Source organism: Mustela putorius, unplaced genomic scaffold (assembly GCF_011764305.1).
Source record: "Mustela putorius furo isolate JIRA1106 unplaced genomic scaffold, ASM1176430v1.1 tig00000281_pilon_pilon_pilon, whole genome shotgun sequence".
NCBI lineage: Eukaryota > Metazoa > Chordata > Mammalia > Carnivora > Mustelidae > Mustela > Mustela putorius.
The window spans coordinates 17,198,074-17,215,800 of NW_025421343.1; the positions used below are offsets into that span (position 1 = coordinate 17,198,074).

General features: G+C 37.1%; 1 protein-coding gene across 7 annotated transcripts in view; it reads left to right on the forward strand.

Moving 5' to 3' along the window:
• The window catches only part of ANAPC1 (anaphase promoting complex subunit 1), a 102,566-nt gene that overhangs the window by 14,506 nt on the left and 70,333 nt on the right, over positions 1 to 17,727 (forward strand). For 6 of the 7 annotated variants that reach the window (XR_006606467.1, XM_013045005.2, XM_013045006.2 and 3 more), the window contains 7 exons: positions 534 to 629; positions 2,232 to 2,322; positions 2,413 to 2,478; positions 6,753 to 6,887; positions 9,913 to 10,053; positions 11,231 to 11,291; positions 13,414 to 13,601. Coding sequence is in view for 6 of the 7 variants with exons in the window: in XM_013045005.2 (XP_012900459.1) it covers positions 534 to 629; positions 2,232 to 2,322; positions 2,413 to 2,478; positions 6,753 to 6,887; positions 9,913 to 10,053; positions 11,231 to 11,291; positions 13,414 to 13,601 (778 nt within the window). In the remaining variant the exon portion in view is untranslated. The remainder of the gene's footprint in view (positions 1 to 533; positions 630 to 2,231; positions 2,323 to 2,412; positions 2,479 to 6,752; positions 6,888 to 9,912; positions 10,054 to 11,230; positions 11,292 to 13,413; positions 13,602 to 17,727) is intronic. The other variant, XM_045079144.1, reaches the window with a different exon arrangement.

Genomic DNA, 17,727 nt, shown 5'->3' on the forward strand with positions numbered 1-17,727 from the left:
AAAAAGTTTCCTACAAAAAAAAATTGTTTATCTTTAAATATCTGTTGGTAAATTTAATATATTGCAGATTATTATTTTACAGAATTCTGTACCACTCCAGAAAGAAATCTTTGGAAATTAGAGATATGGTTTCAGAAAGAGGGATAAAGTAGAGCCTAATCTGAGAGAGGATGAATAGGAGAGGTCATGTTATAAGAGGTGTGACCCCTTACAACCTTTAAAGGATAGGAATCCCAAGTTTGCATCTTTAACAGTATATAACTTTACTAGTATGGAATTAAAAAGGTCATTGTTAATGATTAAATTTATTATAATTTATTCCCCCAAAAGCTATAGAATGGACTCAGAATCAAAGAACTGAAAGGAATCTCAGAGATCATGAAGTTCCAGTCTTAGAAGTGTTGTGGGGTCTTCAGTGTTACTGCTTGGTCCAAGTAGTTTTAAGATTTCTTGCAGGGTATTTTCATTAAGAGTTACAGTGGCAGATTTTGGAACCAATGCTGACAGTTACTTTATTAATGTATCTACTACAGAGAGAAAAATTCACAGGCCTCAAAAGTGTTTATTACATCTGACCTATGTGGGCAGAAGTTCTTATGCTTTTTAGTGGAGTCTGAGCTTCAGTTACGGTAAGTACGCCTACTTCCCTTTGATTCTGTACAAATAAACTTAGGGCTGCTTTTTCTTTTTGCTTTTTTTAACTTTAGTAGCTTCACTGAAATAATTTACATGCCAGGGGCACTGGGGTGGCTCAGTGGGTTAAAGCCTCTGTCTTCGTCTCAGGTCATGATCTTGGGGTCCTGGGATCGGGCCGGCATTAGGCTCCCCTGCTTCCCTTCCTCTTTCTCTGCCTGCCTCTTTGCCTGCTTGTGATCTCTGTCAAATGAATAAATAAAATCTTTAAAAAAAGAAAATTTACATGCCAAAAAATTGACATTTTTTAAGTGTACAATTAAGTGATTTTTAGTAAAATTACAGTTAACACAATCATCATCACTATAATCAGGTTTTATAACATTTCTGTCCCCTTAAAAAGAACCCTTGTGTTTGATTGGCAGTTAGTCTCTCTTCTGATTCTCAACTTCAGGTGACCACTCTGTATGTAGGCTTTCTGTGTAGTAGATTTGCCTTTTCTGGAGATTTTATAAAATCATGCCAAATGTAGTTTTTTGTGGCTAGCTTCTTTTACTTAGCGTAATATTTTCTAGGATCCACCATGTTGTAATGTGTATGAGAACTTTATTCCTCTCCCAGTGTAGTAGTCCGTTATGTAGATATACAACATTGTGTTTATCCATTCATCTGTTGATGGACATGGTTTCCACTTTTTGACCATAGTGAGTTATGGCCCTGTGAACATTGGAGCAGAAATCTTAGTGTGGACATACATGATTTCTTTTTTCTTGAGATAGCTAGGAGTGGAATTGTTGGGTTGAACAGTAAAAATTCATGTTTAACTTCTTAAGAAGTTGCCACTGTTTTCCAAATAGGTTACATCCTTTTATATTCCCACTGGCAATCTATGAGGGTTCCACTTTCTTTATCGTGTTGTCCTTCTCTTTGTAGCCATTCTAGTGCATGTGATGAAGTGTTTTTAATTTGCATTTCCCCAATGACTTAATGATGTTGAGCATCTTTTCATGTTCTTACTGGCCAGTCATTTATCTTTTAGGTAAAAATGTGTATTCATATCTTTTGTCTACTTACTTACCTTTTTATTTTAAAATAATTATAAAACACAGGCAGTTGCAAAATAGTAGGGGGGCAGTCCTGTGTACCCTGTACTCTTTATCTCCCAAGGGTAACATCTTATATAATTATAGTACATTATCAAAATAAGGAACTTGGCATTGGTACTATCCGCAAATCTTATTCAGATTTCATTAGTTTTACGTGTCCTCATTTGTATGTTTATAATTCCATGAAATTTTCTCATGTGTAAATTTATGTAAATATCACAGTCAAGATATAGAACTTCTTTATTACCTCAAAGATGTCCCTCCTTTATAGTCCCGTACACTAAACCCACCCACCCGATCCCTAACCACTAGCGACCAGGGATCTGTTCTCCTTTTCTAAAATTTTTGTCATTTGAAAATGTTACGTAAATGGAATTATACAATATGTAACCTTTTGAAATTGGCTTTTCCCAGTCAGCATAATACCTTAAAGATCACTATAAGTTGTTGCACATATCAGTAGTTTGTTTCTCTTTTTATTTTAATATTTAGCTGTGTAAAGTTTCAAGAGAGTAATGATAAAACTCAGCTCATCTTTGGGTCCATCACCAACATACACGCAAAGGATGCAGCACCAGTGGAGGTAAATGTGGGCACATTTCTTGAGAGTTGAAAATCATTATGTTTTATAATTTGCACAGATTGGCAAATAAAATGTTTGTCTTTCTCTCAGAAGATAGATACCATGCTGGTCCTTGAGGGCAGTGGAAACCTGGTGCTGTACACAGGAGTGGTTCGGGTAAGTAGTAAGTAGCCTTTCATCCTTTTGTAGGACCACCTCCTTGATGATGATGATTATTATTATTTTTAAACATTCTTTTTTAATGATTTTATTTATTTATTCATTTGACAGAGGGTGATCATAAGCAGGGGAAGTGGCAGGCAGGGGCTGAGGGAGAAGCAGGCTCCCTGCTAAGCAGAGAGCCAATGCGGGGCTCAACCCCAGGACCCTGGGAGCATGACCTGAGCTGAAGGCACTTAACTGACAAGCCACCCAGGTGCCCCTGATTATTATTTTTTAATGTGAATTTAGTTTAATATTTGTATTAGTGACCTAATACTAAATTTGGTTGTAGAATTTGGCAGAAGATTTTTTTTTTAGTTGAAAATGAAGTTCCCACCCAGGAAAAAAGAAGAAAGAAAATGAAGTCTTCCGTTAGGTTGGTCCCAATTTGGAGGCCTAGGACTCATTGCCATTAGATGTATTGGTGCTTTCTGGCACAGATGGGGACTCATTAATGAATATAGGTAGATTATTAAAAAAAAAAAAAAATTATATATATAAAATAAATGAGTAAATTTAAAAAAAAAGAAAAAAGTTAACCTGAAGTTTTATAAAGAATGTAGTTTTGAAATTGATGTATGGGTAGCTTTGTTAAGTCTCAGGGTTTTTATAAAGTTTTATTAAATGTGTAGTATGTTCACCATATAGTTTTTTTTAACAGTTGTGAAATTTATATATAGAATTATGTTAATTTTTAACAATTTAGATTGCAAAATTTAAATACATATACACAGTTTGAAGACAAATGAAGTGGCCCTTACAATGACCACTGGCCACCAATTTGGGCAGTATCTTTATTGTCTGTAGGGTGCTGTTTTCTTACTTACATCCTCATTTCCCGCCTCCCCCTGGGTAGACTGACTTTTTACAATAAATCTTGTATATTTGTTTTTTATTTGGAAAGCTTTTCATTGTTAATGTCATTTACTGAGTTAAAGAAGTAGCAAGAGTGGACATCCTTGTCTTGTTTTTGATCTTAGGTGGAAAGTTTCAGTCTGTCACTATTAAGTCTGATGTTAGCTCTAGGTTTGGATTTGTTTTGGGTTTTTTTAACATACTCTCTATACATTGAGGAAAATCTTATTTTTATTACAAGTTTTTTTTTTTTGCAGTTATGTACATGTCACTAAAGAGTAAATTGTTCAGTTTTCCTTTAATTTCAATTTTTATATAAAGGAGATCATATCATATGATCTTCTCTGGACTTCATTATTTTGTTCAACATTATTACTTATTTTTAGATTTACCTATGTCCATGTGTAGCTGTATTTATTCACTGTTCTCTAGTAGTCCATTGTATGGTTATATCAAAACTTTTACCATTTTATCGTCACTGGGGGTGTTTGTGTTGCTTCTGCTGTTTCCTCTGGTAATGCTTTAAAAAAGTTCTTACACATGTCCCTTAGCCTTCAGAGTTTATGCATGTTCAATTTGGCCATCGGGGGGTGGGGCACCAAATTGTCTTCCAGGATGTAGGTTGTACCAATTTACAATATGTCCCCTTCAACCTTGCATTCAACAGTGTATGAGAGTTCTGAATGCTGCTTTATGTAGCGTTCAGATTGGTGCCTTGTTAGAATCAGGTGAGAATGGAAATCTAGGCTCCCCACTTGGACTTTGTTGACAGGACTGAGAGGTAGGACATAGTTTTTCCCATGGTGGTTTTTGTTTGTTTGTTTGTTTTAAGATTTATTTATTTGTCAGAGAGAGTGCAAGCAGAGGGAACAGCAGGCAGAGGGAGAGGTAGGCTTCCCACTGAGCAAGGAGCTGACTGTGGGACTTGATCCCAGGACTCTGGGATCATGACTCGAACTGAAGGCAGACACTTAACTGACTGAGCCACCCAGGCATCCCTTTCCCATGGTGTTTGTCTGGAGTAGATCACTAAAAGTTTTTGATCTTGTTAAGCTATTCCTTTCCTGATTTTCTTTTGGCCAAGGAGAGAGGTATTTCTGGGGCTTGGTTTTTTTTTTGGTCTGCTCTTATTGAGATTGTATCTGCCCCTATTTCTTTGCTACCCAGAGGCCAGCTTGATGAACTGAGTGGTGTTACAGATCAGTGTTTAGTTCTTAGATCTTTTACTGTGTTATTTTTGGTGAGTTTCACACATAGCTCACTCAGAGGTCTGCCCAGGATTTCATACACATATTTAAGAAATCCTTCTCTTATTTCCTTTCCATTCTTCCTTTCACTCCCTAGGTGGAACAGAGAGGGGCTACTGCCTTGTTACTGCAGGGTAGTGCTGGAACACAGTGCTCCACCCATAATTTCTGTGGAGGACAGAAGGGGAGAGGTATGCTGCCTTACTATTGTAGAGTAAGGATGAAAGCCAGTGTTCCTCCCCCTGCACCATGGGGAGGTGCAGAGAGGCTGCCTCTTGGCTATGAAAGCAGCAGTGGTCTGTCCATAGTCTCTGCACCTGCCGTGCCTGATGAGGAGGGGAGGAGATAACCACCTAGTTACCACCATGCAGAATAGGCCTGGCCCACAGTCCTTGTGTTGCCACCTATTCCTCGGAGAGGGAATGATAGAACTCTGCCCATAGACTCCAGACCACAGCTCCTGATACAGAGGAAACTAGGGCCATGACTTTTTTCCTAGTGTTTCCTGGAGTGGGGCAGGTATGGTGAAGATGTCTCTGTCTTGCTTCGTCCCTCTTTTCCTGACATTTTTCTAAAAAGAGCAAGGTTTCTCTTGGTTTGCTTCTGTGGCCATTTCTGAGTTGCAGGCCCCTTGAGAATGCAAAAACTAGTTATGGAAACAGTGAAAGAAACAAAAACACCTAGGGAATTCATCATAGGTTATTTCTGGTTCTCAGGTTCCTAGCCAGTGTCTTCTTTTTCTCAGCTTTCAGAGTCTTCAATTGCATTATAAATTTTGTGCAGATTCTATTGTAAATAGTTGGGGGGATAGCATGAAATGTGCTTACTCTATATTTTCATTAACTGGAGGTCTCTCGTAGCTTATTTATTTATTTTTTTTAGTAGCTTATTTTATTTTATTTTTAAAAAAAGATTTATTTCTTTGAGAGAGAGAGCATGAGCAGAGGAAGGGGCAGAGGCAGAGGCAAAAGCAGACTCCTCACTGAGCAGGGAACCCCATGCAAGGCAGTGTGGGGCTGGATATAGGGCTCAATCCCAGGAACCTGGGTTCATGACCTGAGCCAAAGGCAGACACTTAACTGACTGAGCCACCCAGGCGCCCTCTTGTAGCTTTTTAAAAACTTTATATGTACTGGTTTTCACCCTCATTTTATTTTCTAATCCTGAGGATTTTGTTTGGGTAACTTTGTAATTTTATTAGTTTTGGGGTAATATACGGACATAAATATGGATTTTGTTAGAATTTCACTTGAGTTCTGATTATTTCTTTTGAGTCTTATCAGAGTTTTCAGCCTGTCTGGATTTGAACTTCTGTTTTTTTTCCTGAGAACCTCATGAATAGCCAAAATAAGGGGTCAACTCACTCTTTTTTTTTTTGAACTTCTGTTTTTTTTGTCAGAGGGAGAGAGAGAGAGAGAGTGAGTACTGAGAGAGGGAGAAGCAGGCTCCCTGCCGAGCAAGGAGCCCAATGTGGGACTCGATCCCAGGACGCTGGGATCATGACCTGAGCCGAAGGCAGCTGCTCAACCCACTGAGCCACCCAGGCGTCCCTCAACTCACTCTTTTAATGAAGAATATACATAAAGTTTTTTGAGGAAATATTTGAGAGTTTGTGAGGGAAAGAAGGCAGATTATGAGCTCAAGAGCACAGTTCGGATTACATTGGATTTAATATCTGGAGCATCACCTTCAGTTTTTTTAGCCCCTTGAAAGTAATTGATGTTCATTCTTTCTGACCGGAGATGTCATCAACAAGATTGCTGCTTACAGTTCAGAACGCTTAGTGTCCCTGCTGTCTTTACCACCAATATGATAGGAAAATGCATAGTATATGGGATTTTGTATTATGTTCTAACTTTATTAGCATTCACCCACTTTCCTATGCCAAAATAAGTCCTCAGTAATGAAGAAAAGGAATCAGACGAAGAAAAATTGTATCAAGATATTTGTAGGGGATGGTGGAATTACTGAAATTTTAGTTCTTTTAAATTCATTTTTTAGATGTGTTCAGTGTGTGTACAATTTAGAATATGAAAAGAAATTTATGCTTATGTGCCATAACATTTTATTTAAGGATATCATACATTAAAGCCAATATTTTTCCCCACATCTTTTTATTGCTTAAAGGTGGGAAAGGTTTTTATTCCTGGACTGCCAGCTCCTTCCCTGACAATGTCTAACACGATGCCTCGGCCCAGCACTCCACTTGACAGTGTCAGTACTCCTAAGCCTCTTAGTAAACTACTTGGATCCTTGGATGAGGTGAGTAATGAATTAGGTGTTGTCTAAAATTAGAGACTCTCTCTTTTTTTAAAAAGAGTTTATTTATCTGTCAGAGAGCACAAACAGGGGGAGAGGCAGGCAGAGGGAGAAGCAGATTCCCTGCTGAGCAAGGAGCCCAATGTGGGACTCAATCCCAGGACCCTGGATCATGACCTGGGCTGAAGGCAGATGCTTAACCAACTGAGCCACCCAGCTGGCCCTAGAGACTCTTACTCATAGGAAACAAACGGAGGTTTTCTGGAGCGGATAGGGTAGGGGAGTGGGTTAATTGGGTGATGGACATTAAGGAGGGTATATGTGGTAATGAGCACTGGGTGTTATATGAGACTGATGGTCACTTAGCTCTCCTGGGACTAATAATGCACCATATGTTAATTCAATTAAAAAATACTTAAAATTAAAAAAAGTCAATAGTGTTTTAAAGAAGTTTGGTTTAAATATTAGTTCTTCCCATGGTTAACTTTTTTCTGTTTTAAAAATGACATGATTAGAAGTTTAGGTAATACTTGGTAGAGTATGTATGTTTTCAAACACAAATGATTCAGTAAACTTACTGATTGCCCTTGTGATGTGTAAGGTACTACAAAGATGAGAATGAGACATTCTTTTTCATCTATGGGTAGTACAAGTGTAATGCTGCATGAGAAATTATAATTTAAGGTAGATTATTAAGACTTAGGAATGAGGAATAGAGAGTGCCACAGCAGATTTGCTGATAGAAAGATATATCCTGATGTGTTGATGTGGCAGAACCAGAAGCTTGTATCTGAGGGGCATGTTTAAGTTGGTTTGGACCTTTACGATAAGTAGGATATCTATAAATTAAAAGGGGCATTCGGAGCAAAGAGGAATCTCATGGGAAATGAGTTTGGAGGCAGGTTAAGTGCAGAACATTTCTTTGGAATATTCATATTTCCATCATGTAGTGTGTAAGACTGGAATGAATGAGTGCTTAATAAAAGTACAAGTCGCCTCTTGGGTGGGGCAGGGCAGGGGATGGGTAATAATAACTTGCTTTTGAGTGTTTTCTATGTACTAGGCACTTTTCTAAAATGTTTTATATGTATTAACTCATTTAATCCCTTAGAATGGCTTTGTTGGGAAGATACTGCTCCCCATTTTACAAATGGGTACATAGAGATAAAAGGTTACTTATCTAAAGTCATATAGCTAGTATGTGTTAGAGTTGGGATTTAGACTCTAGCATGTTCTTAAAGGCAGAAAGGATGAAAAGGTTTTTATTCTGAATGCTATCACCAGAACATTACAGGTTTTTGAGGATGGAGTTATGAATATTAGGCTCTGTGTTTTAGATGTTTATTTTAGGATTTAGACAAAAGAGATTCCAAGTGTTGTTTTCTGTGCTAATTCAAGAGGCATAAAGAGGATCCGAGGAGTTATGCCAGCATATTGGAAAGGAAGGGAGTGAGATGAGAGGTCTGGAGAAGTGGAAATGGCAGAGTCTGTTAGCTGATTGGTTTTGTGCTCTGCTGGGGAGAGGTGTTGGTGAACAAGGCTCAGAGTTCTCTGAGCAAGCTGGGTGGACACCCATGCTTACCAAGTTAGGAAGCCTGGAGAGAGGGGGTCTGTATTTGAGAGACATTTGGATGCAGATGTTAAGGGGCAGTTGAAAGTGAAGGTTGGTGCAAGCAGTTTTATTGGTCAATGTCTAGGCCTTAGTTTTGTTTTTTAAATATGCGCATTATTGCATTTTTTTCCCTTAAAGCAGGACATTTCCAGAATTTTCAAAAGGCAGCTGGAGAAGTGTCAGAGTTTCGTGTGATTTGGAGGGATTTTTGTCTTTTTTTTTTTTTTTTTTTAAGATTTTATTTATTTATTTAACAGAGATCACAAGTAGGCAGAGAGGCAGGCAGGCAGAGGGGTGGGGAGAGCAGGCTCCCTGCTGAGCAGAGAGCCCGATGTGGGGCTCCATCCCAGGACCCTGAGATCATGACCTGAGCCGAAGGCAGAGGCTTTAACCCACTGAGCCACCCAGGCACCCCAATTTTTGTCTTTTGTAATGTAAAATGGTTCTTAACTTTCTTAGAATTCCATTAACCCAGGAATGATTAGTGTCTTTGTGGTAGCCATAGAGTCACAAGATGATTGTATTATACATTAGCCGATGACTTCCCACATCTCTGATTGATTGTGCAGTTAGACTTACATTCAGGACTAGTAGAGCTCAGCTCCCTTTTTGTGGCAGCTGTGGGAGTAGAAGCTTGAATATAATAAATAATCTTATACTTGATGGGCTATCCGTATTGATAAGATATTCACTTAGAGATGTCCTGTGATTTGAATTATGGAATTACAAAAAGGCTCAGTGTTTAGGACTCAATCTAAAGCTGGAAGCCTGTGTATGTAATTAGTAATTAAGATCATTTAAGTTTTTTGTTTGCTTGTCTACAGTTGAGCAAGTAAGTATTCTCATATGTTCAGAACAAACATTTGGCTGTAGGGGAGATGTCTTGTTTGTTTGCTTTCTCCTTGCTCTCCTTTCACTCTGGGCTCTTAGATCCTCAAGTCATCTCTGCCTTGGCTGCCTCAAGTTCAGTTTATGTATCTAGCTCTGTAAGATTGCCAGAAGTGTTGCTGTCTCTTTTTCCTCTTAGCACTGGCCTTCCTTGCACACTCAGTGTATCCATACTCCCTACCAAATCCCTACCCAATATTGCACATGCCAAGACCAGGAAAAGTGGTATAAGAATTTTGGACCATCTCCCTGTGACTCCCTTCTTTCTCTCCTAGATCTTGGCTGCTCAGATCTAGGTTGACTCCATAGCTCTCCAGTGCTATTGATCAGATGTTTTACTATTTTACTGACTTTTTCAAGTTGCTTTGGGTGAAGATGTTGGTGTGCTGTAAGGTGCTTCATCATACCGAGAACGGAATGGCTTTAAATCATTATGTACAATTGTTAGACATTGTACAGAAAGAGCTTTCTTTATCCTTAATTCCTCAAAAAATATTTCATCTGTGTTGTATTTATAACTGTTTACAGGTGGCTCTGTTCTCCCCAGTTCCAGAACTGAGGGATTCTTCAAAACTTCATGATTCTCTCTATAATGAGGATTGTACTTTCCAACAGCTTGGAACTTACATTCATTCCATAAGAGACCCTGTCTGTAACAGAGTAACTCTGGTAAGTATATTTATTTTTTAAAAAGATTAGGTAGCTCTCTAAGAAATACAACTATCATTTCAAATTTGTCAAGTGGAGAATTCTGTTTGCAACATGAAAACATATTTTTTATGATTTTTTTAAAAAAAATGTCTTTTTTTGTACTATTTTACTTTAAATTGATTTGAAGTAATTCTGCTTACCTTTCTACAGTTGCTTTATTATTAATGATTATTAAAAAACAAATCTTATTTAAATAGTTGAATTTTGGGCATCTGGGTGGCGCAGTCAGTTAAGTGGCTGCTTTTGGCTCAGGTTATATGATCTCAGGGTTCTGGGATTGAGTCCCACATCAGGTTCCCTCCTATGTGGGGAGTCTGCTTTTCTTCTCCCTATGCCTGCTACTCCCCCACTTGTACTCTCTTTCTCTCTTCGTGTCAAAGAAATAAGTAAAATCTTAAAAAAAAAGTTAAATTTTATATTAATAGGATTTTTGTCTTTTTTAAAAAAGATTTTATTTATTTATTTGACAGAGAGATCACAAGTAGGCAGAGAGGCAGGCAGAGAGAGAGGGGGAAGCAGGGTCCCCGCTAAGCAGAGAGCCTCACATGGGGCTTGATCCCAGGACCCTGAGCTCATGACCTGAGCCAAAGGCAGAGGCTTAACTCACTGAGCCACCCAGGTGCCCCAGGATTTCTGTCTTTTCATTAAAAGTTAATCTTTTTTAGTTATGATGAGTCTTAGTGTATGTATAAAAATTAAACATTTCATTAAAACAAGAACTTTTAGAAATGCTGTTTGTTTATTTGTTTTTAAATAATTTATTTATTTATTTATTAGAGAGCGCATAGCAGGAGACAGGTAGAGGGAGAAGAAGAAGCAGACTCCTTGCTGAGCTGGGTATCCAACACAGGGCTCTAATCCAGGACTCTGAGATCATAACTTGAGCCAAAGGCTGATAGATGCTAACATGGCTTAGCCACCTAGATGACCCTGGAAATGTTATTTAAATAAGGACATTTACAGTTTCTGAAATTTGAAAGTATTCAGTTCTGTTTGAAAAATATTTTTCATTTATTATATGAATTTTACTTTGATAGGCAGTCTTATAAAGCATAGCCATTTTTAAGACATTCAGAGAGTTAGAACGCACAAATTCTAATTATGTGCTCCTGTTTGTTTTCATTCTTTCCCCTAGGAATTGAGTAATGGCTCCATGGTTAGGATCACTATTCCTGAAATTGCCACCTCTGAATTAGGTATGATTGAGGTCAGACCTCGCTTCCGTGTACTCTCGGTTTGATTGCTAAGATTTGTAGTATTTGCTGATTTGCAATAGTAATTGGGATTTTAAAATATTTGCTGTTTTTTAAGTTGTGGGATTGAGGTTTTTACTTAGTGGAGAAGCTGTGAAGAGCTGGGGATCACTTTTCAGTGTCTACTCCATATGTGCTCTAAGACTAGGGGTATACTTGAAGGATGTACTTGTTCTGTTTCTCTGAGATTTCATACGTTGAAGAAGGCCATGCAGTGAGTAGATAGGCCTCTTGCAAGAACATCTGAGAAACAAGCCTAAGTAGCTAAAACATCTTTTGGCATATGTGGTGGCTTTAAATCATGAGAGACTCTTAATCTCAGGAAACAAACTGAGAGTTGCTGGGGGGTGGAGGGAGGATAGGGTGGTTGGGTTATGGACATTGGGGAGGGTATGTGCTATGGTGAGTGCTGTGAAGTGTGTAAGCCTGATGATTCACAGACCTGTACGCTTGAAGCAAATAATACATTATATGTTAATTTAAAAAATAAATAAATATTTCTATTGTTAGATAAATTGAGAAATTAACATAATTGTCTTAATTGAATAAAACTCAGTGTTATAGTCAAAATACAGTCAGGTGTATTTTAATAAAATTAGAGTCTGTTTAAGTTATTGAAACACAATTTGAAAAATACTAGGAGGATATTTCTGAATAGAGAATAGTAAAACTTCAGAATTGGCAGGATTTATCAACAGTTGTAAGTTAAGAAAAGAATGTATAAGAAAATTCACAACATCTGTTAGTTTCAAAATCTAAGTGGCAAAGCAAAGCATTGGCAGATTGAGTGGTTTCTGGAATTTGGTTAAGTAGGATAGAATGACTTTTTTGTTTTAGGAACTATCTTTCATTGGTGTGGTAAAATGATACTGTGAGAAGATGTGGAGATACCTTGCTTTTCTAAGAGGTATTTAACCAAGTAATTTCAAGGGCATATACCTCAGAAGTATAAACCTAAACAAAAAATCTGAAAACAGATAACAGACTAAATAAAATAAAATGAAAGCAGAGTAAAATCTTACTCTCTCATAGCCAGATAGAAATCACATAAGTTTCTGTACTTGGCTTAGAACTTTCTGTACTTTACTTATAAACATTCCTCAGCCCCTTAGGCAGTATCTGGTTTACACTTGTTCTGGATTCAACTGTGACAAACTTGGTTATTTGATTTTTCTAGCATTTATTCTATTTGACTCTAATCTTTGCTGTATGTATACACACATAGCAAATTGATGAGAGAGGATATGCTGCTGAGGATGGGCCTGGTGACAGTGGGAAGGGAAGAAGAGAATCCTCTAAAGAGAAGATGTGAGAATACAAAAACATTGCGGTTTGAGGCCACTTAACTATGAAAAGCAGACCCAGGCCTCTTCAGCACAGTAGCATGATAGTGTAGCACTGTGACTGATATTTCTACAGCACTAAGGAAGTCACTAAGGAAGGTATAAATTATGTAATATTGGCTGCTCCCATGATGTAAAATATTTATAAAGTAAATGGTGTCAGAAATAATTAAAAATTAAAAAGTTTTGGTTAACAGGGATGTTAACTCATTGAGAACATTGTTTAATGATAGTTAAGCATTGCTATTTGAAGTTGCGTATTTTGACTATTGAATATTTACTGAAGTATTTCAGCAGTATTTTATATGAACTTATTCATGTAGAAATTACATGTTTTTGATAGAATGTCCTTTATTTTCCAAACTAGAGTATTTCTTAGAGGAAAACGGGAGCTGTTAGTAATTGCTAGGGCAGTAGGTATAAATCAGTTCTGTCTCAGGCTAATCTGGACTGTTGGATGTCTTATTTCTGATCCACAATCAGTGAGCGAGAGGAAAGCTGCTCTGAAACCTCTTGCAGTTCCTGTTGGATTCAGTAGTTGGTTTAAGTTTCAAGTGGTCAGCTGGGAATGTTTTTGTCCCACTGGGTCTGTACAGTTCTCTTTTCAGAGTAATTGGCATTTACACTAAAGTAGTTAAAAAAAAACAAAAAAACTTTCTTATTGAAAGAGGAAAAGAAATGCATATGGGAAGCATACTAAAAGTAATCTTTGCTTTTAATAGTGCAAACATGTTTGCAAGCAATTAAGTTTATTCTGCCAAAGGAAATAGCTGTTCAGATGCTTGTCAAGTGGTACAGTGTCCACAGTGCTCCAGGAGGACCCAGTTATCATTCCGAGTGGAATTTATTTGTGACTTGTCTCATGAACATGATGGGTTATAACACAGATCGCTTAGCATGGACCCGAAATGTAAGTACATATAATTGTGTTTTTTTTCTGAGTTATGCTGTTGTTACCAATGTAATGTTTGCATAATTGGTAATATAGTATTTACAGTACGTAACAGATCAATTTACTAATAGGTAGAATAGACCCAGGCCTCTTCAGCACAGTAGCATGATAGTGTAGCACTGTGACTGATATTTCTACAGCACTAAGGAAGTCACTAAGGAAGGTAAAAATTATGTAATATTGGCTGATCCCATGATGTAAAATATTTATAAAGTAAATGGTGTCAGAAATAATTAAAAATTAAAAAGTTTTGGTTAACAGGGATGTTAACTCATTGAGAACATTGTTTAATGATAGTTAAACATTGCTATTTGAGGTTGTGTATTTTGAGTATTTAATCAACAAAGTAGAATAATACTAAGGCTTATTGTGTCTACCTGTATGGTAAATCACAGTCATTTAATATTTAAAGATCATATTTTACTAGTAATTATAATTATTGAGTTTTGTAACATGGGAGAACATGTTTGACTGTAATTTCTCATTTCATCTTTGTAAAATGCCTGGAAGTTATGCTAGGATTAGTAGTAATCATCTTGGTTTTATTAATGAAGAAACTGAATCAGAGAGAACACAGACTGGTGATTTGCTCAAAACAGGGCCTAGACAGTGTCTTCTGAATGATGGCTTTAGTGTTCTCTGTAGTTCATACTGTTTTCACATCACAAATTGCTTAGTTTTTGGGGAGGAAGGTTTGATTTGAGGGTGATTTAAAGGACTTTAGTCTAAGTATCTACTCTGTTAATGATATAAAGCTGTATCCCTCATTCTATCCCAGAAGCTTTCTTATAGGCCTTTAACAAGGTTATTTAGAAAACCAGCAGAGTAGTGTCTTCAGTATTGATGATTCCTTTTGGGTCTAGAGATAAATCCCAGGAAAACCTTGCCTGGGTTACTCTGAAGAAAATCACTCTAGAACATACTTACCTCTGTCTGGTAACTCAGCTGTACATTTTAGTCTCATACTAGTAAATTCATTTAAAAAATCATTTTTTTCTTCATTATGACTGTACATTCTTACAGAGGAAAATCTGGAGAATTGAAGAATTAAGAAAATAATTCTACTCAGATAACCACTCTGAACATCTTTGTATTGCCTTTTAGATAAACACAACAAATGAGAAATTCCAATATCATTAAAAATTCTTAGGAAACACCCCCATTTTATCATCTTCATAATAGGCTACCAAGTGGTTTTATCAAAATTAACCAACAGCTAATAATAGTTATTATTAGCATTGTTAAATCAGTTTTTTGTTTTTCCTCATTAGGAATAGTTTGCAAACACATATCTTATAGCTCTAGTCCTTTCCTAAGAATTTAACCTTAGAAGAGCTATTACTAGGTCAAATAATTTTCAAAAAGGGTTGTCCAGTGGACATTCTCACTAGCTTTATTTAGAAGTGCCCATTACAGTATAGTGAAATGGTGTGGTGTGGTGAACCTTTGCCAACTTAGTGAGATATTTTCTCTCATTCCTGTCTAAGTAAACGGGAAATCTTTTCAGATTCTCATTGGTCATTTATTTATATAGGCTCCATGCCCAGCATAGGACCCTGAGATCAAGACTTATATGCTCCATCAACTGAGCCAGGCAGGAGCCCCTCTCATTGGTCATTATGGTTGCCGGTTTTTGACTCACATTTCATGTCCTGACCTGTTTCATTTTCTTCTCTGCCCAACAGTCAAAGTAATCCTGTCTGACAAAGTCAGGTCATGTTACTCTGTTCAGAATTCTCTAGTACCTTTCTTTCCTACTCAGAGTAAAAGCCAGAAGTCTGCGAGGTGCCATGTGACCCATCCCTCTCTTACTTCTCTCATCTTGTCTCCTCATCCCTGCCTTGCTCACATTGTCCCCGCCACACTGGCATCCATTTCTCTTCTTAGAACACACCAAGCGTGTTCCTCTTTCAGGATCTTTGCACTTGCTATTAACTCCGGAGAAAAAGCCTTCTTCCAGACCAGACAAGCCTAGGTCTTCTTCAGGTGGCATCTCAGTCCAGCCTGCTCTGTCCATTCCATGTGGTATTGTTACTATTCCACATACTTTTTTTTATCCCCTTTACCTGTTTTATTTTTCCCTTAGCACTAATTAAATATGCTACATATTTTACTTATTTATGTTGTGTGTCTCTCTTCCTTCTAGAATGTGAATTTTATGTAAGCAGGGATTTTTCTTTAGTTTTGTTCACTGTCTCTAGGACCTGTAGTAGTGCTTGGCATAGATGGATACTCCGTGAATTTGTTAAATGAATGCCCTTTTACATCTGAATGAGATACTGTTTTTAAGAATTTGTGTTTATATTATCATATGGAAGAATTTTCCTCTGAAATTTCCTTGAGAAAAACCTTCCTGGGAAAATAGGAACAATTTTCTTATTTTAAACAGTTGCATGAAAACTACTTTATTCTACATTTTCTCATTCTTCATTAAATATGAAGAAATTGAGCCTTACTAGGAACTGAGGATTTCAGTAGTGCTTCAGCTTTTTGTGGTTGTTGTGTGTGACTGTGCTGTGGAACTCGTTGATGAATACAGGTTCTTCTGCCCCATTCTCTGGCAGAGAGCCAGGGCCTCCCCTCAGGTTTCCCTGTTATGATGGAGCACCTACCATTTTTTCTTTTGTAAGGAGGGATGGGGCTCTCTGACTTATTTATTGGATAACAGTCCTAAAAGAAGGAATAAGGAAATCAGTTCTGAGGCTGAGTTGCTTCACATTTATTTACAGGACTGCATAATTAAACCCTTGCTATTCTTTTGTCTTTACATCAAAGCTCAGGATGAAATGGCCCTCAGTGGCAAATGATTTCCATTTTGCTTTGTTCAGATTTATTCTTTTTTGTTTTCATTTAAACAATGGCGGGGAGAGTAGGCAGTACAGAATTTTTGCCAATGACTAGTTAAATGATTTTTGGCATTTCTTTGGGTCTTCCTTAATTTACTGATGTGTTAGATGAGAGTACTGGGCCAGATTATGTTTCCTTCTGGTTCTTCCATTCTGTGAACAGTTGCATCTGGGGTTAATGTTTTGTGTCCTTCAGGATGCCCATATTTTCATTAGTTAGAAGTTGAACCTCTGCTGAAGGCCAGGCGTGATGCCAGGCTTTTCAGATATGCAAGGTAGTTAGTAGGTAGTTAGGCAAGGTAGTTCCTCTCATGGAGTTGACGGTGTGAGGAGAAGGCAGATAAGTATTTTACATCAGGTTATGATAAAGGTCAGGGATTTACTGCAGAAGTGTATAACAGGTAGGTAGCCTGCAGAATATTAAAATAATGAAAATAAAATAGATCCATATATGCTACAAAGAGGTATCCGTATCAGATAATTTCTGTTGTTTTCATAACCCTAGGTCTTGAAATGTGGTAACCATAGCAGGAATGAACATTCTTTAGACTGTGTGAGAGAGAATGTGTGTATGTAGGTGTGCATGTATGCACTAAATTTTTGTTGAAGCTTTAAGATAGCTAACAGAAATGCATCCTTTGATTTTTACTCTCGTCATTTTGTTTTTTGATAGTTTTGTCTGTGAGTTGGATGTGTTTCCTTTGAATAGTTCTTAAGAAAACCTTTTCTATTGATCAGTTTTAAGAATTACTCAGTTCAAAAAATACTTTATTCCATTTTATATTTAGTATTTAAATATCTTATATTTATTACATATTAAAAATAATTTATAAAAATTAAAATATTTATATTTAAATATTCAGCTTTAAAAATTACCTTATTGCTATCTTTAGTTTTTTTTTATAGAAATCAACTTTCATGTCAGTGATATTGATTGATAAAATGTAAATTTTTTTAATAAGGCATTGGAAAATAGCCATTGTCATATATGGGCTTATGGTTGATTCATTGGTAGTTCAGTGCCCATGTGAAGTAGCAGAAGTGGCAAAGGTGATGCGGGGGGAACCAAATAAGAGTAAATGTTGAGAAAAGTGCTTTTATATAACTGTATTAGTTAGGATAGGCTACATATGATAGAAAGCTCTCAAAAGATATAATGACTCACACAATAAAAACATTAAGTCTTGCTCATATAACACCACTTAGCAGGTAAAGAGGCTGCACAGTTATTAGGGACC